The 24,951-nt window shown below is 40.0% G+C and overlaps 1 protein-coding gene across 1 annotated transcript in view; it reads left to right on the top strand.

Annotated features, from left to right (window-relative positions):
• The window catches only part of ATP8B4 (ATPase phospholipid transporting 8B4 (putative)), a 155,913-nt gene that overhangs the window by 69,545 nt on the left and 61,417 nt on the right, over positions 1 to 24,951 (top strand). Inside the window, exons 6-9 of the mRNA XM_073303976.1 lie at positions 5,535 to 5,607; positions 6,581 to 6,651; positions 9,597 to 9,679; positions 22,472 to 22,630. Coding sequence (XP_073160077.1) covers positions 5,535 to 5,607; positions 6,581 to 6,651; positions 9,597 to 9,679; positions 22,472 to 22,630 — 386 coding nt within the window. The remainder of the gene's footprint in view (positions 1 to 5,534; positions 5,608 to 6,580; positions 6,652 to 9,596; positions 9,680 to 22,471; positions 22,631 to 24,951) is intronic.

Below are 24,951 nucleotides of genomic sequence, written 5' to 3'. Positions count from 1 at the left end.
CAGTAAGTTTCCTCCTACCGTCAGACCTGCTTCTGTAGTGGCGAGTGGGTCACCTTGTGAATCAGCCCTGTGCTACATCAGCCCAAAAATATTGGGGATTTAGAGGGGGTATAGAAGTATAGGGACCAAATAGTTGCTTGCATTGCATGTGCCTAAGACCGGATTTGCTTGTGTCTAAATGGATATTTACAGTTTAAATTTTTTCCCCCACCAATGCTGGATACATAACTATACCAGACTGACCCCTGGAGAAACACTGTTATTTTGTTTTTTTGCATCGCACATAACATTGTATTAGTTGCTGAGCAGCATAATTAGTTTTTTTTCCAAATTCAACAAACATTCAGCTCTCTCTTGACCGTCTCTAGTACAGACTGATTGGTTAAGAGCCCCACTAGGGGCATCTGAATGGCTAATCTAATGCTGTCTTGTGAATTGGTGACACAGCAGGTCAGGCTATTCCCTTCCGGAGGGAGTACGGTTTATTCTGTACTGGTGTTTTTAAAGTACAGGGACTGTTGTTCCACGTTACACATTTTTTATTCTCTGAACTGTGGTCTCTGCAAGGAGAATAATTCACAAATGTGTCTTCAGAACGAGAAATTGTAACTGTTAAGTGAAAACTTAGACTTTGGTAAAAGTTGATCTTTAATCTAAGCTGCTTTTTAATACTTGAGCCCCAAGAAGTAGGGTTTTGTTATGTCAAATGTAATGGAAAATGCTAAAATGACGGTTCACACAAAAAGCACTAGATATGTTGCCACCAATATCATGATGTTTAAATTGTATTTTGTTCTATCATCATAATCCTCCATTTATGTATTTCACCATGGCACTTTCAAGAGATGAAATTAAATCTTGTCTACACTAGGGAATTCCACAAAAATAAAACAAAGCAAACAAACTGGTACACTCATCAGACTACCCAAATTGGTGTCAGGGCATCTGGGAGCCCCATTACAAATACAGCTTTGGCAGCCCTCACCACAAAACGGTGGCAAAAATGTCAGAGCATCTTGAGCCTTGTAAAATCTCTCTGTATTCACAGAATAGCTGTATTTGCAAGCCTGGCTTCTACTGGAGTCACTGTAATGCACATACAGTGAATCCACGGGGCTCCAGTGAATCCTTATGTTCCTTATGGAACGGAACAAGATTCCATGTGTAATGAAGTGACCTGTTAGGCAGACCTGAATTTTGAAAATGAGTAGAAATATCATAATAGTGAGTATTTTGTTCCTCAGTATTTTGACATTTTAATGGGGATGATATCTATCCACAGAATGAACGGTATGCTACCTGAACTCATTGATGACATTAAAGTCAAAAAGCAAAATTTAAAAGAGTTAATAGACAGAGAGCTCCAAAGCAGTTCATGTGCTCTGATGCATTCTCTTTTTCATTCTCACTGTGTGTTTCTCTCTCAATCTCCCTCCATTTTAAAAACAATTTAGGCTGGGATTTTCTATAGAGTGGCAGGGGTGGCCAACTGGAGCCTGAGAAGGAGCCAGAATTTACCAATGTACATTGCCAAAGAGCCACAGTAATATGTCAGCAGCCCCCCATCAGATCCCCACCCCGCTCCCAGCACCTCCTGCCAATCAGCACCTCCTCCTCCTTCCCCATACCTCCTGATCAGCTGTTTCATGGCATGCAGGAGGCGGGGGGGAGGAGGGCATGGCAGGCTCAGGGGAGGGGACGGGAAAGGGTGGAGTGGGGGGCATAGTCAGGGGTTGAGCAGTGAACACCTCCCAGCACATTGGAAAGTTGGCTTCTGTGGCTCCAGCCCTGGAGTTGGTGCCTATACCAGGAGCTGCATTTTAATTTGAAGAGCCGCATGTGGCTCCAGAGCCACAGGTTGGCCACCCCTGGTCTATGCGGTTTAGGCTTCCAGCTCCCATTGGCATTCAGTGGGAGCTGGGTAACTAACCCCCTTAACCCTTTTGAAACTCCCACCCTAAATGTTCTGTCTCTTCTCCCTTTCCAACTAGTGCAGCTTAATATTTTTTCTGATGTGTTAAGTGAGCTAATCAAAATGTCCAAGACAATGTAGGTTCAAAATGGTATCTGCTGTTCAGTACACAGTTTTCATATGTTGTCCGGAGGATTTTTTTTCTACACACAGTATAGCACATTCTGCCTACGTAACTGTAAAATGGATCAACTCTTTTGGAGCTGTCAGCCTTCAATTGCATACGCATTTAAAGTATAGCACAACAACATATTGCAGTGATCCAACAGGGCAGAGTGATGGCTTTTGGTCTGGTTGGCTATGTAAGTTACTTTTTAAAATTACTGTTTGGACTAAATTTATGGCCCCTGCATAAAGCCAGAGTGATCTGTCTTTGTGAGTGAAATGTGTGGAGTTTCTTGATTTAAAATTATACATAATATATACTGCTTTATTAAATATTAATTGGAGATGCATGAAGTCACCAAATACACTGAGGTATAAAATGTACCGTTTTTGGAGAGGGGAATTAACACTCTAATCTGGGCCAAGATGCAGGGCTACAGAGGGCCTTTGGACTGCTCTTCTCCATTGTTCGCACACTCTGTTAGAGTGACTGGATCTACAGAGTTGGATTTCTCACTGCCTCACTTTAATTCTCCATTCCACCTTCCATGTCAACCTATGTGGAGCCAGTAGAGACTGCTTTCAGGGAAGACTAATTAGGGTACATCTACACTGTATTTTAAAACCTGTGGCAGCAAGTCTCAGAGCCTGGATCTACAGATTCAGGCTCCCAGGGCTTGCACTACACTGCTAAAAACAGCTGTGTTGATGTTTGGACTCAGACTTTGAAGCCAGGGGTGGAGGGTGCCTATGGTTTGCTTTTGCAGACATACCATGAGGCTTGTGGAGGGTGGTGTGCAGGTCCTGTGCACCCCCTGTAAATATCTAGTCAACTAAAGGAGCTTTGAAGGAATAAGTTCTATTTCCTATGTAAATAAGTCACAGTTAATGAGGCATTTGTTTGTATTATGTATTTACTGAAAGGTTTGGACTGGTCCTCCCGTAAATACGGAGTATTTTGTAAAAACCTTCCAGAAAAAAAGTTCAGTTAAAAACACACACAAGAAACCCCCAAGCATGAACATCCCTTGGGATGTTTTACTGTTTAAAAATCATATTTAAATAACATAGTTGCAGCGCTGTTAAAAGCCAAAAAAAATCATGATTGAGCCTGAGGCTGCCCCTTATTTCAGGATGATGTGAGCTCCCCCCATTATCTCTCCAGAACAGAATGATTTTAGGGCAAAGCATGAGCCATAGCTTTGGATTTTCTGACTTTTTCAATATGTGCCAGAGGCTAATATTAATATTAGTAATTGGGTTTGCTTAGTGGTTTTCCTGGATTCTTTTTGAATCCTTAGCCCTCAAATGTCATGATGACTTGTCCCTCTGCTGGGGGAGGACTGGCTGCAGTTCTGAGTTGCCTGTCAGAGATCACTTGAAGAGCAAGGTTATGCTTTATCTCTGAGCTGAGCACTAACTCTCCAGCTCTTTCAGCTCTTGCTGGGATTATCATTCTTTAAACAGATTTTATAATGACTAGATTAACAACAGATTACTAATGTCAATTAGAGATGGGCCCAAACTATGACATTCGCCTCTAGTTTGGGATACAAATTATCATGAAACTTGGGTGTAAGGATCTAGGGTCCCATTTTGACTATAAATGATGACTAAAACTTCTATCTCTATCAATTAAATTTGCCCTCAAGTTTTGTCCTACAAATTACCATGAGAAACAATATTGCAAATAAATTACATTCCCTACAACTATTTCCTTTAAAGATTATCCAAATACATAAGTGCACCTGAAAAACGAAATAAAATTAAGTTAAATGTGCTGCAACTAACATACATTTCCCCACTTAAGATAAAGTACAGAAGAGAAGAGGGCTGGAAAATGGGTGAATTCTGGCTCTAGATGAAAATGCTGCAATTGAAAACTTTCCAGAACAACATGTACTTGGATCAGTATTAAAGAGAAGTTCTTCAAATATCTAAGCCAAATGACCTAGCATGCTGATAGTGCAGGGCATATTTCACAGTTGTATAAATATTTAAACTGTTTTCCAGCCTATAACACAAGTAAATGAGATTTTTTTTTAGCTAAAAATAAAACCAACCTTTATGACTACCTTGTAGTAACCCATCTTTATTCTGAACTTGACTGGAATCGGTCAGTACTGTTATATTATCACTGCAGAGAAGTACTTTATTAATGCTTCATTGCAAGAGGACATAAGCTCTCTGACATGGCAGTGAATTTTATACAAAAACATCTGAAAGTTACACTGATGCACATGGTCTGCTTTCCCTCTGGCTCTCTACAGTTTTGGGGAATCCTTGCAAAAGTGTCAATAGGGCCCCATTTATTTCTGCCCTTCCGATTCAAGGCAATATCTAATAATTGCAGAGCCTTTGCTGCATTATAATTAAGGCCCTATCAAATTAATGGCTATGAAAAACAAACCATGAACTGTGAAATCTGGTCTCCGCTGTGAAATCTGGTCTTTTGTGAACTTTTACCCTATACTATACAGATTTCATGGGGAAGAATAGTGTTTCCCAAACTGGGGGTCCCAGCTCAAAAGAGGATGGGGGGGTTCACAGTGTTATTGTAGGGGGTCGTGGTATTGCCACCCTTACTTCTGCGCTGCCTTCAGAGCTGGGTGGCCGGAGAGTGGAGGCTGCTGGCCAGGCGCTCAACTCTAAAGGCAGCGCCCCACCAGCAGCAACGCAGAAGTAAGAGTGGCAAGACCATACTGTGTGACACTTACTTCTGCACTGCTACCTTCAGAGTTGAGTCAGGACCCCTACAGTTACAACACTGTGAAATTTCAGATTTAAATATCTGAAATAATGCAGTTTATGATTTTTAAAATCCTATGTCCATGAAATTGATCAAAATGGACCGTGAATTTGGTAGGGCCCTAATTATAATGCATTTGAATTAGCCAGTGGAAACATAGAAGAATTTTTCAGATGTTGGCAACAATGAATACTTGTTGAAGCAAGCTTGAAAATAGCTTGATATTTCATTTTTCTTCTGTTTTCTTTGTTCTCATTGTTTTCTTTCCTTCTCTTCTTCCTTTTCCCGTGTCTTATCTCATGCATCTAAATCTTCCTCCCCACTTTGCTGCCTCATGTTTTCGTTTCCCTTCTCTATCTCTGTTTTATGCTCTCCAGGAATACGTGCAATGATTATGACAAAGATCCTTCTAGTATACAGGAATCTGGTAGGGATCTTACTGAATAAAGTCTATACTAATGTTATCACCAACAGAAATCATTTAAAAATGGATAGTAGTCAGTAGTTTGTCATACAGATCTTTTGTTAATAATGGAACATAGTGTTTATTTTGAGTAAGGCACCCTGAGCATTGATTTTGTAATGTAATAGTGCATATTTAATACCTTGTAAATGACCGTAAGACTATAAGGGTAAATTACTATCTCTAACTAAATATATTTCTAGAAAAAAATAAGTGTGTATGTGTGTGTGTTTTATCTTTCATAGATTACAGAATGAAAAATGGATGAATGTAAGACCCGGTGACGTCATTAAACTGGAGAATAATACATTTGTAGCTGTAAGTAGTTCAGATATTTTCTTCCATAATACAGGTCATAGAGAAATCAAATAGTAACAAATACTTGCCTCTCTCTATCTTTCTGTGTGTATTGTTGCCCCTTGTTTCCCACATGTATTCCCACAAGTTCCTTTGGAACTTACTTTGTCTCTATATCACTGAAAATACTTTTCTCAGAAGAACGGTATTGTAATCAAGCACAAATATACATCTGAGTAATGTTTAAAGTTTTATTTACATGTATAGAAAACCACTTTTCACTTACTCCTTTTTGCCTGTGTAAAATAAGGGCCTAAAAGGGTATTTACAGCTCATCCTGTCAAGGTCTATTATATTATAAATTCTCCTTCAAAAATACTGTGATCTGTCAAGTAAAAGTGGGCACACTTTATGATGTGAAGTATTGGCATCACTAACACAGCAATGAGTTTTTTGAATCCTATCTAGTGGTGAAGGCACTATGCATGCACGGTATGCTGAATTCCTGTACCCAAAATCCTGCAGGAATTTTTCATTTCGAAACCTTAATGTTCATGAATGGGAATTATTTTAAATCTGAAAAGACTCAATCTTATAAATTTTAGACCAGATTATCATCTGATTTCAATGGAAGTACGCTGATTTACACTGTCTAAAGATCTGGACCTTATGTAAAAATATCAATTAATCCACCTCATGGATTTATTGAAGTCATTGGAGCTATGCCAATTTACACCAGGTGAGAATCTGGTCCATAAAGTCTGTATGTATGTATGTTTTCTCTGTTCGGTAATTTAGGGGAAAAAATTAAAATTTGTTTCAGACATTGAGAATTTTAAAGAAGTATTTGTGCTGTATATCTAGAGAAGAAAAATTACAGAGAACATGGTGGTGTATCTTGGAACTTTTTTGTATCTTATATGAGCCTTTTCTCAGTCCTTTTCCAGCTTTTCAAGATGATATAATATATTTAACATCACTTCTTTTTTTACAGGCTGATGTATTACTTCTATCTAGTAGTGAACCACATGGTCTCTGTTACATTGAAACAGCTGAGCTTGATGGGTAAGTTTTAATCCATTAGAGTAGTTAACAGAATAACATAATACATTTTAAAATATATTATTTATGTGTGTGTGGCATGTGGACACCAGCTATTGATCACAGATATATTTTATTCCTAATGTTCTTTAAGTGGCCTCTACATAGTCCCACCCTTGGGATGTGTTGATGATGCAGCTCTGACAGTGTTACACTTAATAACAGTGAAGTTGGAAAACTTTTGCACCCCCTCCTACCCATCCTCTTGCTATTCCTGCGTGTTATGAGAGCAAGGCTATAAATGGAGGGTATGACGCTCCAGTTTCTTCTGTTCCTTCCCATTGTGGTTGCAGAGACTGGATCTTCCCTGGATCCACTTCTTCAATCAACAAGTGCCATTGGCTAGTTTTAGTTCTTGGTTAGTTCTGGAGTGATTTTAGTCCTTTATTTTGTATTACTTTATTTGAAATTCTTTCTTCTACTTTTATTTATTAAGGCTCCTCTAGGTTCTAGACCAATGCAGTCTCATGGATCCTATGGTGGTTCCGAAAGGAAAGTGGCTCGGATTTTATCCTTCCATCTTTTCTACCTCTGATGGCCCAGAGTTGGGAAAGATGGAAGGTATCTAGCATGCTTAGGAAAAGGACACTTTCCTTCTTAGTGCGTAATATGTAGAATCTTTACTCCCAAGAATCTCTAAAGAGCACCAAAACCAATCCCATGCCCTTCCATAGCAGAATGCCCTGGTGGCTAAACCCTCTGGTGTCAATCATTTCAGTTCTGTGAATAAAGATAAGCCTGCATCAGCCCCAGTTGCCTCGGAAACTAAGATACTTGTGATATCTTTGATATTCCTTAAATATTTTGCCATTGTTAAAATCTGCAGAGCTGCAGCTTGGATCTGTATGTACACATTCACTGAACATTACTCCCTTGATTTAGCATCCAGGTCTGAACTGAAGTTTTGTAGAGTAGTACTTCAATCATTGTTTAATTAAGACTCCATGTCCCACCTTCCTTATTTCACAGTCCTGTTTATGAGATTATCCCAAGAGTGGAAGTGTGTAGAGACCACTCGAAGTATGACTCACCTCTAACCAGAGTTTTTTTATATGAACTCCGCACATTCACAATCCCCGTCCGTCTTGACCTCTTCCCCAGAGACCTTATTACAGCCATGGACCTGAGGAGTCATTGGAAGGAGCCGAAGTGGATGGAGCAGCATGCCACTGATTTATAGCCTCTCTGCATTGAGGAACAGTGAGGGGAGGGGTGTGAGAGAGCTCCCGTGGCACTGCTGTGGAGCATTGCACCATCAGAGCTGCACTGCTAGCACATCCCAAGGGTGGGAATGTGTAAAGTCTGTCTCAGAGAACTCCAGTTACAGATGAACAGTGTGTGAATGGTGTACTTGTCAAATGCAGTAACAGTTTTAAATACATTCATGTGAAGATCATCACAAAGTTCAGGGCTCAGGTCTTTGGTGCTTATACAGCACCTACTGCAATGTGGGTCCTATTAGAAACCAATAACAAATAATAATTAAGGAAGTCACATTTTTCTTTCTGCTCATTGGTGCCATGTACTCAGATACCATGGTGATAAATGACAGTGTAAGAACCTAAATAGTCTGATGTGAATGATAGTTCATATAGATAAATAGTCTTACACAAGACCAAAACATGTAATGAAATATAAAACTGAATAACAGATAGAAAATCACATAAAATCATCATCATAAAACCAAAGTAAAAAAACCTACTCTAACAAACTCATTTATAGCATATCTAACTATATGAACCTTTCATACTGAGTTTCTGAATACCAAGAGATAGTGCTGGGAGTAGTTTCCTTAACCACACATATCCAAGTCCGACTTCACCTCTTTAAAAGAATTAATATTCTCACTTGAAGAAAGTAATATATATTTTTTTCCAGGAGTGAATGACTGACATCATTGGTTTAGATACTGGTAAATTTGTAGATACTGTACTACTTTAGCATGGACATAGCTTAAGCTGCACTAAAATTTAGGCATTAATTTGTTTGGATTTTTATTATTGTTAAGTATTCCAATATCTGTTCCAACAACCATATGCAGGTGTGTTCACTTAGGAAACTTTGCACTTCCTTCTAGAAAAGTATGTGATCTTTAACATTAGTTTTTCCTGCCTTAAAGCACAGCAGTTGAGGACATATCCAAAGTTCTAGACCTCTTTATTTGGAATATCTAGGACTCTGAGAAAGGCCTCTGCCAGGGTATCCCATTTTCCCTATTTTCTAGGGGAGATTAGTTCAGTGGATAGTCGGTGGCCGTTGCGATTGCTCAGCAGTCCTGGAAATCAGGCCACTTCTTTAGGTGCCTAGCTTTAGGCATTGAAGTTTGGAAAATGTTGGTCCCTGTAAGTAAATTAGTATTTAGTCATAAAGGGAGCTCTCTCAAACCCACCTCTTAAGAAAGGGTGACTCCAATTCCCCCTTTTCCCAGTTCAATTTCAGCTACTGTAAAATTAGGGTTTATTACATTTTCATTAAAACCTTTTTTCATAGCTCAAATATCAATCTTTGCCGTGGTGTTAATCTCTTTCAACTGGCAACTGCTGTGCCATTCCTATTGCAGTTAGTAATTTGTGCATGATGACCGGATGGGCTCTGACTAAATCATATTTATTATGTCCTCTGTTCAAAGAAGCAAAACAAATTGTAGTTATGCAGATGTGCATTCATTATGATGCCAGCACTTATTAAAACTGAAGCTCCTTCTCATGTTTTTGAATCAGTTACAAAAGTGTTCTTCCAGAATAACATTAGAAAGAGCTCTCTGAATGGCATCTTTCTATAAATGTGCTGTCTTAGTCCACAAAGTTAGATTCTGTGGTACTGAACATAGGTTCATGTGGGTGAGAGAAGGCAGGGCTGGGGGGTTATGGAAAGAGTCTTATATAAAGGTCATGTTATTAATTTTACAGTGAGACTAACCTAAAAGTACGTCAGGCTTTACCAGATACTTCAGAACTTGGAGCAGATATTAGACGGCTTGCAGAATTTGATGGTAAGTGGTGATAAAAGTTAATTTGCTGAAACCAAGGTTTTTATTTTTGGGTTTTGTTGTTGTTTTGTACTTGGATGGGAGAGGTAAATGACTCCAGACATTAAACGCCAAGTTCTCATTCTTTCACTATCAAGATTAAGGATGTTGTTTACCAATATGACTTTCAGATTCTAAATCATTGTCTTATTTTTTGGGTATGTCTTAATGGGCAAAAAGGGTTATTCAATCAAGTTAGCTTAATAGTAAGTTAATATGATTAAAAAGATGTTAAAAAGTTAGGATGTAAACTAACACATTTGAAGCCATGTTATCTGGCTGTGTTGTAGCTTGGGGCATGGGGATGAGTTAACTTGATTAGCTTAACATTATTACATAAGAACATAAAAGTGGCCATACTGGGGTCAGACCAAAGGTCCATCTAGCCCAGTATCCTGTCTTCTGACAGTGGCCAATGCCAGGTGCTCCAGAGGGAATGAACAGAACAGGTAACCTTCAAGGGATCCATCCCCCTGTTGCCCATTCCCAGTCGCTAGGGACACCATCCCTGCCCATCGTGGCTTATAGTCATTGATGGACCTATCCTCTCTGAACTTATCTAGTTCTTTTTTGATTAAAAAAAACAAATTAGTTTTGCCCATCAAGACAGGGCCATAGTGAAGTTTAGCAGATGTAAAACCTATATCCTAACCCCACAATTTATATATTGAATCTTCATTCTGTTTTCACTTTCCATTACTTTGCTCACTGTTGCCTGTCCTTTGACACCTATGTAACTCCATGGCTACACCTACACTGGCAACTGCACACAGGTCCAAGCAAATGGTTGTGCCAGAGCCCCCGCCTCCACCAACCACATCTAAACTCCAGAAGCACAGGTTTCAGGGTGTGTACAGGGCAAGAACATTAGCAAGCCTAAGGGGCATGGATGTGAACATGCTTCAGGCTGTGGCATAGCCCTGTACCTGTGTCAGTTGGTAGTGTGGACAAGGATAAGGTGCATGTCCCAGGTATTGAGTTCAGTAGTTCTCCAACCCTGTTCCCACAACACTCTGAACCCTTTCCTGCCTGACCCTTACCCAGAAATATAAAGGTCCCTGTCCCTGCTGTTCTCACCCATAGTAGCAAGCTGTGCTGACTACTTCACAAATTTTCTGCTGGACTCTTTTCACCAGCACACATAAACAAGGAACATACTCTGAGAGCAGCTGTCTATCAGCTCTGTGTCAGCCAAGCACACACAGGCCTTGATAAATGTGTGGTTGGAATTCATTGTCCTCCAGTACCAGGAATTCACAACTGTACCAGGAAGTTTCAGAAAGTCTGGCATGGGCGGGTGTTCACTGTACTATACTGCATATAGGCAGGTACAGAACATATATTCATGTTCAGCACAGCATATTTGGACACCTGATGTGGGTATGGGGTACATGGATAAGCATACATATGGCTCTGTACAGGTATCCAGTCGCCAGAATAGATGTAGCCCATGAATCTTCCTCTGAAAACTCTGAGGAGCAATAGGAACCAGACAGTGTTCTCCAGAGGCCTGAAAAAAAATGAGAACACTCCTTTCAACATTCACCATCCTGAGAATGAGAGACCCTTAGTCTCACAAGTGCAGTTTGGAAGAGTCATTCTTGATTGCCATCTAACCCGCAGGGTTTTGCTGTTCCTTGAGCATGTTTTAATTGTTCCTTTCCCTCGTATCTCTTTTCTCTTCTCTTGTTACTCCTTTGAATAAAAGCATGAATAACAGCATCTTCAAAGTTCAGTTAAACTGCAGCCATATTTATATTTTGGAATGTCTCAAAAGCCCAGTTTACAATTTTTATATTGTTTATTATATACTTATTATATTTGAAACATCTTTCTGGATTCCATTAATACATTTGGTAACCTTTTGTAATAGAAATACTTATTACAACTAGTATTTACTGTTCAAAAATTGACTTCTTCCAGATTCAGAAGGATTTAGGTTATTTAGCAAGGACATTTTTAATGGTTGTGTCATGTGATATTTTGGTTTGGCCAAAACAAATGTCATTTTTTTCCCCACAAAATGCCTTAAAAAAGTTATTAAAGTAAATAGTATATGAAGCCAGCAAATTTTGTTTAAAATACTTACTGAAGTATTTATGGGGCCAGTTTTCCACTAACAATGTAATCATAGATGAACCTCAAACTGTCTGGAGGTAATATATAGTTGAGATAAGCATCCAAAAGTACACTGCACATCTCAACGTCTTCATATTATTTTAGTCTAAAAATCATAGCAAAATATTTTGAGAACAAGTCTTCTCGTGAACAACTTTCTGGTTCAATGGAGTATAATAACAATACTTTTTTGCATTGTGCTAGTACTTAGGTTTCTGGTCCTCAGTGAAAATGACAAGTACAGAGTTGCATCAGAGTGACGAAGGGCGAGGACAGGTGTGATTATAATATCATCTATTTCTGCTACATTCAGGGTATAACTTTTGGTAGCACTCACTTGTAATTTAATTAAAAGCAAATGTCCTGACATATGGAGCAAAAATTTAGACTTTAATAGCATAATTGTAAGATAATGAAAAATGACAACAGTCAGTTGCAGATACAGTTCTACACTGTATCTTCTTTACCTGGCATTATGCCATTTATTCAGGTATAATCCATTCCCCTGGTTGGGAGCCCTCCTGCTTGACACAAGCATATCGTTCCAATGCTAGTCTCCAAGTTTTAAGAAAGGCTCATATCTTAAACTGCTGAAGCCAACTGAGGACAGAATACAACCCCCTGTTGTTCATTTTCCAACTTCTTAAAAGTTTCCTCAGTTCCATGTATAGCTTTTGAAGCAAACATTTGACCTTGTCAAGAATTTTCTAGTTTATTCACCAAAACATGGATGCTTTTAACCTTGAAGCGTGAACACGAGAATCTCGGTCGGTAATTCTGATTGACTGTCAATCTCAAATTCTCTTTGTAGTTTTGTTGCTCAGTTTCCAGTCTGTTTTTTACACGCTATCATTGTCCAGAAATTCACTGGTACATATATTTTAAAGCGGACAGGGATAAAGAACTGAAACAGAAACTAGTTCAGGGTAACCATACAAAATGTTACTTCACAAACGTAATAAACTTAAACTTCCCAAAGATTACACATGTTCATTAAAACAAAACATAACTGTTCTACATCAGCATCTAGTAATGTTTCACATTCAAATTGAATTGACAAAGCCACACATGGACCTCCATGTGTCTGAGGGTGAGAGGGAAAGGGATGGTATTTAAAACTAACATTAATGCAGTGTTGATTTTGTGAAATTGAGCACTCCTTATTGCAGGATTAACTCACCTATATTGACTAAACTGTATATTTTATTATAGAGATTATGTAACAAAAATAAAAGTACAGAAAGAAAATTTGAACATGAAGGGACAAAAGTGCCCATGTTAAATCTTCATAGTTTTATAAACCTTCTGAATTTTCTTCTTCTTCATAGAGGACTATAAAAAAGCCACATTCAAAGTTCCTTGCTTCAGTCATTTTTGAGGAATGCAACCACAGAAATTAAAATTGGGTGGGCCTTCCCATCTCCCCCCACCAAAAAAAATGGTTGAACTGATTTTATTCAAATTTAATTTAAAAAATCACCTTTGTATTGAGAACAAAGCATGAAAAATTTAATGACCAATGGAAAAGCGTGGCTGCCTCTCAAACGTAACCATCTCAAATGCACCCATAGAGTTCACGGTAAGCTTTACAAACACTTAAGGGAACAGGGGTTCCTTTGCAAGAGGCTTACAGTCTAACTCACACAAAAGAGATGGAAAATCGGATACAACAGTGGATACAGATGATGCCAGAGTGCAGATTAATGTTCTTGATTAAAAAGAAGCAGGTTTACAGAGGGATTGGAAGGAACAAATGGTAGGCTGTTGCACACATAAAGGATTCTACCAAAAAGCACATGCGGTTTGTGAAGGAGATGAAAGGAACTCTGAGGACAGAGAGCTGGATGGAAAGTAGGACATGTCAGGGGTGCAGAGCCTTGAAAGTGAGGACGAGAAACTTCAACTTGATGCAGTACAAGAAAGTGAGCTGTTTAAAGGAACTGAAGAGGAAGAGTTGATTTATGGCTGCAGTTTTGGACAGACAGAAAAGAGGAGTTGGCAAGTAGCGATTCCAAATTGGAGGTTCCAGTTGTGGAAGCAAGTGATGAGCAAATAATGGGTGAAAGATGTAGTAGCAGGAACAAAAGGTCAAGGGTGAAATTTTAAATATCTAAATTGATTAACTCTTATGATTTATGCTTCATTTGGAGGGTGATGATGATTTAATTCACCAGTTTGACTATTTCCTTTATTATGAATCTAAGAGCTTGATTGAAAATCCACTGAAATTAGTGAAAGACTCCAATGTGGATTACAGCAATACTGACGCTCAATCAGTGGACAATAATCTTCTATATTATGATTTTCATGGTAGCAAATGACAATTTTACAACTTGTTGTTATGTCACTGTACTGGGATCTTTACTGTTTGAATTCATGTTTTTATTATAATTTTATTTTTATATTTTAGTCAAAGTTGTTCGACGTAATCTGGAATGAATTTCAGGAAAATATGTCCTTAGTGTCTTGAGAAAGGTTTTTTAGGACTTTGTTTAGACTTTATATGGAATTTATTGCTAAACTCATGCATGATTCCACTAACAAAGTTTCATGGGAATCATTTTAGATTATTTCTATTAGTCCCCAAATCTGCGTTAAGGCTTTGTTTGGTAGGTTTTGCTAAATATAGGGAATATAGATGACAGTAGAGAGGCTCTCTGCTGTAATGGTGTATTTAACAGTTTTCAGTAACAATGAAAATGTGAGTTCAGTGTCTTGAATAAATCTAATTCTTTGGATTGCAAACTGCTCTTGAGCCAATAAAAGAAGGGGTACATTTTTGTCTAAATAATTTATACAATTGGTAAACTTATATAAATGGTTCTAACACTGAATAAATATTTACATTGAGCCAGCATTCTTTTTTTTTTTTAGTTTCTTATTAGAATTTTATGGGCATTGAAGAGTTTTTCCAAGCAAAGAGAATCTAAAAATATACATGAGCTGCACATACTTCAGTCTGATTTCTTGAAGTAACTACAGTATAGGCCTTTTCCCATTTAATGCTGTCTTTTTCATCTCCCTGATTTTTGACTGCTGTTGTGATCTGTTTTATGCAACTTATGACAAGTTTACATATTTTGCATGGCTGTTAATACTAAATTCTGTATCAGAGAAAGGTTTAGGAGTCCTTTAACAGGAAACATCCAATACCTTGTGGTCATTCTGACAGCATATCATGCAACTGAAAAAGAGAAAAATATAACATTTATGTTTAGCAAATATCTATTCACATTTTATTACATCAGTTCTCATGATAGTATACAGGGCTTGAAATATATTTATGCTTATTTTAATTTAAAACAGTCCACAGAAGGAGAAACTGAAGGCAGTTCATGGGAATAACACTTTTGTTTATTAAAGACTAAGAATATCAGATAGAAAAGCTCACTATTAGTCCTTTGCTATATAATAGCAAAGGATTACACCTTGCAGCATCCCAGTGAAGTCCCCTGCTGTAGCCAGTAGACAAACTCCCTTCTGTAACTACTGCATTAAGCAATATTCAAGAAGTAATGTTTGAAAGGTTCTGAAATAATTTGTTAAATTTTCTAAGCATAACTGATATTTTAAAAAAAGATTCTCCCAATAATAAAGGATAGCTGTTTCCATATGTTCAAGTGGAAAGTGACTTTTGTGAAAAGGCTCCTCTTTCATCATAGTAAAGCGCCAGCAGAATCAGTATCTCCTTGATGAGAAAAGCCGTCTCAGCTGGGTTTTTTTTTTAAAGATCTTCAGTTACCTTGTGGTCCACTGAATCCATTGGGATATTCTTTGATAGGATTAATTTGACAGGATTATCAGCCTAGTGGAATGGGGGGGAAGCAGTAGATGTGATATATCTTGATTTTAGTAAGGCTTTTGACACAGTGCTGCATGACATTCTCATAAGTAACCTAGGGAAATAAGGTCTAGATGAAATTACTATAAGGTGGCTGCACAACTGATTGAAAAACCATACTCAAAGAGTAGTTATCAGTGGTTTGCTGTCAAATTGGGGGGGTGTATCTACTAGGGTTCCACAGGGGTCAGACCCACATATGGTACTATTCAGTATTTTCATTAATGACTTGGATAATAGACTAGAGAGTATGCTTATAACCAGGGTTTCATGTCTGTCACAGAGGTCCCAGAAGTCACAGATTCTGTGACCTCCATGACTTCTGCAGTGGCCAGTGTGGCTGACCCCTGGGCTAGCCACACCGGCCACTGCTGCATGGCCCTGGGACTAGCTGCACTGGCCACTGCTTGGGCAGCCCAAGGTAGCTGGCCCCAGTGACTGCCCGAGCAGTGGCTAGTGCAGCTGGCCCCAGGGACTAGTGGCTGGCCCCAGGGACTAGTGGCTAGCCCCGGGGACCGCCCAAGCAGTGGCTGGTGCGGCTGGCCTTGCAGACTGCTCATCGGCCCCCAGCAGCAGTCCCAGGATAGCCGGAGTAGCCACGATCGGCGCCCCCAGCAGCGGTTCCTAGGCAGCTAGAGGAGCTGTGATTGATGGCCCCTCCAAGTGATCCTGGGGTGGCCAGAGCAGTGGCTCCCCGGGGCTCCCTTCCCAGCAGCCCTTCCCAAGATTTAGTCAGGGGTATTCTAGAAAAAGTCATGGACGTGTCACGGGCCATGAATTTTTGTGTATTGCATGTGACCTGTCTATTACTTTTACAAAAAATATCTGTGACTAAATCATAGCCTTACTTATAACATTTGCAGTTAACACCAAGCTCGGAGTGGTTGCAAATACTTTGGAGTATACTTTTAAAATTCAAAATTACCTTGACAAGTTGGAGAATTGGTCTGAATTCAACAAGATGAAATTTAAGCAAGACAAGTGCAAAGTACTTGACTTAGGAAGGAAATATCAAATGCACAACTACAAAATGGGGAATAACTGTCTAGGTGGTAGTACTGCTGAACAGGATGTGGGGGTTATGGTGGACCACAAACCGAATATGTGTTGTCAATGTGATGCAGCTGCAAAAAAAAGGCTAATAATATTTTGGAGTGTTTTAACAGGAGTGTTGTATGTAAGATGCAGGAAGTAATTGTCCCGCTCCACTGAGCATTGGTGAGGCCCCAGCGTGATACTTGTGTCCAATTCTGGACACCACAATTTAGGAAGGATGTGAACAAGTTGGAAAGAATCCAGAGGAAAGCAACAAAAATGATAATAGGTTTAGACAACCTGATTTATGAGGAAAGGTTGAAAAAACTGGGCATGTTTAGTCTTGAGAAAAGACAACTGAAGGGCTACCTGATAAGTCTTTCTGTATGTTAAGGGCTGTTATAAAAAGGATAGTGATCTACTGTTCTCCATGTCCACTGAAGGGTAGAACAAGCAGTATTAGGCTTAATCTGCAGCAAGGGAGATTTAGGTTAGATATTAGGAAAAACTTTCTAACTATAACAGTAGTTAAGCTCTGGAATAGGCTTCTAAGGAAGGTCGTGCAGTCCCCAGCATTGGACAAATTGGACAAACGTCTGTCAGTGATGGTCTAGATTTACTTGGTCCTGCCACAGCACAGGGGGCTGAACTTGATGACTTCTCGAGGTCCCTTCCAGTCCTGCCTTTCTATGATTCTATGTTGCTGGGCCACATGGGCAATTCCAAGATATATTAATAGACAGACATGGTATGCTAAGAAGTAGGCAATAGATTCTTTGCCTAGGCTTATAAACTATCAAGACTATTTACAAGATTGGCCTATGTGTTCAGATACCAATGTGGTGAGCACTGTATAAATAATTTGTACTAGATAGACTAAATGCTAAATAATCCTCAAAAAGCTTTATTCTTTTGAGATCCTGAAGTTCAGCGGTTTTCTGAAATGTACGAAAATGGGACTGAGACTCTTTGCTCTAAACATTGGGCTGGAAATCTTGCAAACAGCTTTGTAGCAAGATCTCCAGTAATTGACTGTTTTGGTTTGGCTGGAAAAAGCATGAAAACAGCTTTTCTTGTAATATATTGGAATTTCCACTTCACATACTAAAACAAATCGGGGACCAAAGAACATACTCTGGATTTAATAGTGAAAGAAGTGGAGAAATATAATCTTCAGTGTTTCAGTTCTGAGCGGTCAATGGGAGACAACCTACTGAAAGTTATTACTTATAAATGGCCTATCAGATTTGTTTTTTGTTTTTTTACAATTTTTAAAACCGTTCTCAGGCAGGCAGTACAAGCATTATGCCAAGTTTCAGTCCACAGCAAATTCTTATGGTTAACTTCTAACCCTAGAAAGTAGGAAATATGAGTAAACTGTGACATAACTGTGGGACCAAGCTATTGTTATAAAGGTCATACCAAAGATGCTGTTTTTAAAGTAGAAACAAAGTCTATCAAAAAGGAAAAGAAAGGGTGCATGAAGTAGGACAGCCCGGTGAGAGATCTTAAAATATGGGAGACAATAGCCAGTGTTTGTGTAACTCTGCAAATGAAAAGGCTCCTCCTTCCCCATAACTAAATACACAAATTTGGTTAGTTTGGGTGAAGACAAATGTGCATGAGGTTTCATAATAGCAAGTTTCTGCACAGCATGTTAAGCTACGCAGAATTTAGCAGTCTGACATTATCCTTTGCACTTCAGTTTTTCACATTTTATGTTGGGCCAAACTATCAACCTGCAGGGCATGAGAATTAAGGACAGATGCACTGTGAATTTGGGATGTGACCAAATCCAGGGGCAATGAATTTGCATGCATATCACCTTTGTATACGTGGGTGGCCCCTTCTGTCACTCTCTGCTTTCTTTTCCTGCAAGCTGTAGGCTGCCATTTCTGTTTTCACTCCAGAAGCACTAATCCCAGTTGGCTGCAACAGGAGTTTGTTTTTTCCTTACATCACATGATGTGCAAGATGCCATTAATGTAATTCTTTTAGAATATCTGACCATCTGCAGCACAGGACTGTGTGTTTACTGTTTTTTCCAAATTTGAGCATTTTCTAATCAGGACCATGGAACAAATTAAACAAGAGTAGTGAAAAACCTCAGGACAGCTGAAAAGAATCACTGGCATTCCTAAATAAACACAAGCTGTACCCTGGTTAATCATGTACCACATTTATCTGAAGCCCCAATTTTCAGACTGAGGTATACAACATTTAACCAGCTGAACTTTTACACTTTCAGCCAAAATATAAAGAGAAATGCAGAATACAAAATACAGTCTACCTTAATATTACTGAAAATGTGGCCTGGCTTGCAAGATGACAGGAAACTAGGTACTCCCTCACCAACAGGAAAGTGGAAATGTGAACCTTAAAAAAGAAACCACTCTCTCACTAGGCAAAAAATCTTAAAGAGGATCTCTGGTAGGTAAAGGTTTCAAAGGGCAGGGGCCATCTTTCCTCTCCTAATGCTCAACTTTAATTCCTGGAAAGCAGTTTTTCCAAAAGATGTCACGATCTTCAAAGAAAAGTGTAGCCTCTCCTCCAAGTTTTTTCTTAGAATAAGTGTACACGGCAAAAGAAAACAAACCAAGCCAAAAACACCTGTGGCAGTGAGTGTCAGAGCTCAGTCTACAGACTTGGGCTGGTGACGCCTATGCTACTGTGCTAAAAATAACTGTGTAGATGTTCAGGCTCAGGCTGGAGGTTGTGTTCCGAAACCCACATCCTTCCTTGGGCTTCAGAGCCCAAACTCCAGCCTGAGCCTGCATGTCTACATGGGTATTCTTAGCACTGTACTGTGAGCTCTGTGAGCCTGAGTCTGTAGACCAGGGCTCTACGACTCACTGCTGTGAGGTGTTTTTTTTGCCTTGTAGTCAAACCTTCTGTAATGGTGTTCCTCCAAAGGATAAGGATTCTCGGCAGGCAAACGTAGAGAAATGGGTCCTAAAAAGCAAAGGGACACAGGAGCTACTTTGTTTAAAAGCAAAGGTATGGTTGTGACATTCCCCTCTGGTGTTATCTGGACCAGTGATCTGTTAGGTCACTCCAATCCTTGACTCTGGGAGCCAGCCTTACCCTGCTCTGCTGTGAGAACCCCCACTCCCTAGCTGTTCATGCATAGTCTCTGGCATGTAAGCTGCTCCCAGCTACTTGCAACCGAATGACACTAGCCAATATCTCTGGTCCCAGACACAACCCTAGGAACCTCTGTCTTGCAGTGTCCAGTTACGCCCACTGGATGCTGCAAGCTTATATGAGTTTGTCAATTTAAAAAAGAAATTGATATGTACCAGGCCTGTTATCTCAAGGGGAGTCTCTGACACACTTCAAACCAAAATCACTGCTTCAGGTAGAATAAACAAACAGATTTATTAACTACAAAGATAAATTTTAAGAGATTATAAATCAAAGCATAACAAGTCAGATTTAGTCAAATGAAATAAAAGCAAAACACATTCTAAGACAGGAGTGGGCAAACTTTTTGGCCCGAGGGCCACATCGGGGTTGTGAAGGCTGTGCCTCCCCAAACAGCCTGGACCTTGCTCCTTATCCACCCCCTCCCACTTCCCGCCCCCTGATAGCCCCGCTCAGAACTCCCGACCCATCCAACCCCTCCCCGCTCCTTGTCCCCTGACCACCCCCTCCCAGGACCCCACCCCATATCCAACACCCTTGCTCCCAGTCCCCTGACTGCCCCGACCCTTATCCACACCCCCGCCCCAACTGCCCCCCGGGACCCCACCCCCTATCCAACCCCCTTGCTCCCCATCCCCTGACCGCCCCCCCACTGAACCTCCGCCTCATCCAACTGCTCCCTGTCCCCTGACTGCCCCCTGGGACCCCCTCCCCACCCCCTTACCATGCCACTCAGAGCAGCAGGAGCTCGCAGCCAGCGGCGCAACGTGCTGAGGCTGCGGGGGAGTGGAGACAGCAGGGGAGGGGCCAGAGTCTAGCCTCCCTGGCCGGGAGCTCAGGGGCTGGGCAGGATGGTCCTGTGGGCCGGATGTGGCCCGCTGGCCATAGTTTGCCCACCTCTGTTCTAAGCTGATCTGAACACTTTCAGTGCCCTTACAAACTTAGATGCTTCTCACACAGGCTGGGCTGGTGGCTTTTCACCTTTGATCAGCGCTTCAGTCGCTTGGTGTGATGTCTGTAGATGTAGGTGGAAGAGACTGGAAGAGCATGGCAAATGTCTCTTCCTTTTATCATTTCCTTTCTTCCCTCCTGGGTTTGGGCTGTTCCCCTCTCCCCCTTCAGAGTCAGGTGAGCATTACTGAGTCTCTCCAAGCAAGGTTGAGTAATTCCCCTGGTGTGGCCTTATGCAGGTGAGTCATTGCAATGTAGTTCCCTTGCTGGACAATGGCTGTTGATGGGTTGTTTGACACCCTGCCCAGGCGTTGGTTATGTTCCTTGCTGTTGCCTCTGGAAAGTTAATATCTGGCTGATTCCCCCAACTTACAGCATGTTTTAGTGGCAACCATACGACACAATTCTCATAACTTCCTATGCATTAATGAGACACATATATGGATAGAGAAATGACTTTCAGCAGATCATAACCTTTCCCCTGATACCTTACAAGGCATGCTTTATGTGTAAGATCACAATTATATGAAAATGAGGAATATGGGGGTTACAGCACACTTCCCCAAGGTATAGAATGTCACAATGGTTATTGGTGATCAATTTTTTCTTTCCTTTTCTCGGCCTATTTAATTTTCTGTGGACTTCAACCATAGTTCTTTACCAGCAGAGAACACAGTCTTTCCTCTCTGTGTCAGCTGTCAGTGCTGTTGACCAAAAGATATACACAGAAGAACAGTGCAGGAAGCTTTTTCCTTCCCACCACTCCAAAGATCCAGGTTACCACTTATTTGAGTGTCAGTCTGTAAGGCACTGACATCAATAATTGCCAGTTACTGCAAAACTCCCACAGGGCAGCGCAGTGTGCTAGTTTATACTAGTAGGCCAGATTAACATCAGTATTACTAGGTGTTTCATTAGGGAGAGATCATGTGATCAAGGGCATTGGACTGGGAGTCAAGAGACCTCAGTTAATACTCTGTTTGGCCAGTGATCTGCTGTGTGACCTCTGGCAAAACATTTCAGTTTTTTGTGTCTCTGTTTCCACTTCCACTTTCCGTCTATCTTGCCTGTTTAGATTGTAAACTCTCTGGGGTAGGGACTGTGTCTTATATGATTGTACAGTGCCGAACACAATGAGGTCCTGATCTCAGTTCAGGCATCTGAGCACTACTGTAAAGAAATAATAAACTTAATAGTATTAATGTATGTAGATACAGAGTGATGTTCTTTCCTAGGTTTTAAATGCCGCTGAATCTCTGATTGCTGTTATATAAAAGAGCTTGCTAGTCTTTCAGCCTGGTGTTCCTACAAATTATTTTGGTATAGCTACCTCTCTCAGGGCTGTGAAAAATCCACACACCCCTGAGAGACATATATTTACTGACCTAACCCCGGGTATAGATCAGCGCCAAGTCAGTTTCTGAGAATTCTTCTGTAGACCTAGCTACCAATTCTCGGAGAGGTGGATTACCTACACCAATGGGAGAAGCGCTCTTGTCTTGTAGAAGATTGTGTCTACACTGAAGCACTACAGTGGCGCAGCTGGAGTGTCTGAAGTGTAGACAAGCCTGAAGAGTGTTATCCCAGAAACTGCTAGTTAGTGTAAAATGTTATCCTGGTAAATTGTGTGTGAAAGGGTGATAAGAATTTAATTTTTCACTTTACAGGTGTTGTTGTCTGTGAACCTCCTAACAACAAGCTGGATACATTCACAGGAGTTCTTTTCTGGAAAGATAATAGGTACTCGCTCAGTAATGAAAAGATGCTGTTACGAGGTTGTGTGTTGAGAAACACAGAGTGGTGCTTTGGAATGGTTATTTTTGCAGGTAAGACAAACCTTTATGGATTAACAGCAATTTTAACCCCTAATGTGCTCACATACCAGTACCCTGTATAATGGTTATGTATCATTATGGCTTGGTGTCTATAACAGCTGACATAGATACTCCACATTTAGATAGAGCCTTTAGTCTTAGGATCTCAGAAATATTTTACAAAAGTATATAGGTATAATTGTCCCCATTTTACAGATGGACTGAAAAACGAGGCATGGAGAGGTTACCTGTCTTGACCAAATGTCACAGTGAGTCACTAGCAGAGGCAGGAGTAGAACTTAAATATCTTGACTCCCTCTTTCCTATTTTAACTAGTAGGTGGTAGCAGGCACTAGCCATCTGAATTTATCTGTATATACAAGCATCTCAGACTTTAGTTGTCCCAGAAGGTGTCAGTGTTCCAAAGTCCTGAACAAAAATGTAATAAATGGATCAGCCTTGCAAAATTGTCATGACTTTACCAACCCAAGCACAAAATGCACTTTCCTGTCCATTTACCATGATGGCTGATGAAAGAGCTAACAATATTTTACTTGCCCAGAGCAAATTGCAAGTAGAATTTTGCAAGAATGCAATAGATGCTCACAAATATATTACAAAATTTCATATGTCCTAGTAATGCAAAGAAACGGAGACAAGGAAAATCCTGGCATTAGGAATGATATAGGAACAGTATAGACAGTGATTAGGTCGGGTAGCTGCAACACATTGGGATGCTGATGTAAAATTGACTACCAAATAAGGTGAATATGGACTTCTATTCCACGTCAACGTATAATGGCTGGGTGAGCGGAGGCAGTTAGGGAAGGCTGACATTATGTTTACACAAAATTTATGTAATACCAAACAAAATGTGTGTATAGATATATAGATAAAAATTGTGTATATTTTAATTTCTTCCGTATTCAACCTTTGTTAGTCCTCGTCATATGTTGTAAGCTCTTTGGTGCATGGACTGTGTCTATATTTGTGTTTATACCTAATGTAATGAATCCCAAATTTGTTAGTCTCTAAGGTGCCACAAGTACTCCTTTTCTTTTTGCGAATACAGACTAACATGGCTGCTACTCTGAAAACAGTTCTTGACTGGACACTCTGGGTACTAACCTATTATACACATTTAATAATAGTAATAATAGAGGGAACCTCAGGATGAATTTAAACTTTAAATATATGTAATGATATATGAGGTAATTACATTCCATATAGTCAAATTAAGACATTGTGCAAATCAATATCCATGTGACGTGAATCGGAGTCCTTGGTTATACTACAATTATCAATCAAGAAGAATTCACATTTAAAACCCACACCCAAAAAAAGGTATCCCCGCTCTTCCTGGATAATCTTTGCTATGTGTTTACTGCAAATATGTATGTAGAGCACTGGTGGTTTTAAATTCATGGGCAATGCCCAGATGTGTCAAAACACATATATCTGTGCCTAGAATGTAGCCAATACATTGGTTGGGCCAGGTTCATTTGCTCTATAGTTGAGCATGTCCTTGTCCTTAGATTTTTGGAATTAAAAAGGAGCTCAGTTTTGAGGAGCTTTTATGAACTCTCTGGCTTGCCATCAAACAACTGCTTGCTGATGTGCCTTGAGGACCTCTCTCTTCATTCATGTGGATGTTAATACACATTACTTTACACACTCAGTCTCCAGTGACATAAAAGTTGGCTATATTCCATGTAAGCCCGGCAGGGGGATGGGGGGGGGAGTTTGGCTAGAACAACCACACATAATGAGAGGAGACGCTGAGTGCTTGCTTGCTGTGGGCCAGCATTACAGAACTTGTGGAAACTAATGAATGAATAAAATAATAATAATAATTGGCACTTCTGTATCACCTTCCGATTGAGCATCTCAAAGTGCATTACAGATATTAGAAATTTAAGCCCCAGAAACGCCTGCTGAGATAGGTAGGTAAGTATTTCCCCCATTTTATAGATGAGAAAACAGAAGCTCAGAGAGGTGATGTGTAATGAGGTCTCAAAGGAAGTCTGGAGCAGAGGCAAGCGAAGAACACAGAACAGCTTGTTCCTAATTTTGTAGTTTTATGGGAATAAAGTCCTCGAAAATTTCCTCAGTCTGGAATGAAATATTTTTGGAGCAATCAGATTTTAAATTAGATGATGATTTTCACCACCCCAGTCTAACCACCATTCTACAGTGCTGAATATTTTTCAGACTTGATTGCGAAAGCTCAGGAATGCTTTTAGACAATTAAAATATGCAAAATGAGAATATCTCAGTTTTTAGAATTTATTTCTTGCATATGCATTAGAAAAAGTAGCTTCAATATGTGTATT

This window comes from Lepidochelys kempii, chromosome 10, assembly GCF_965140265.1.
Source record: "Lepidochelys kempii isolate rLepKem1 chromosome 10, rLepKem1.hap2, whole genome shotgun sequence".
NCBI lineage: Eukaryota > Metazoa > Chordata > Testudines > Cheloniidae > Lepidochelys > Lepidochelys kempii.
This window is presented reverse-complemented; position numbering and strand designations above follow the sequence as displayed.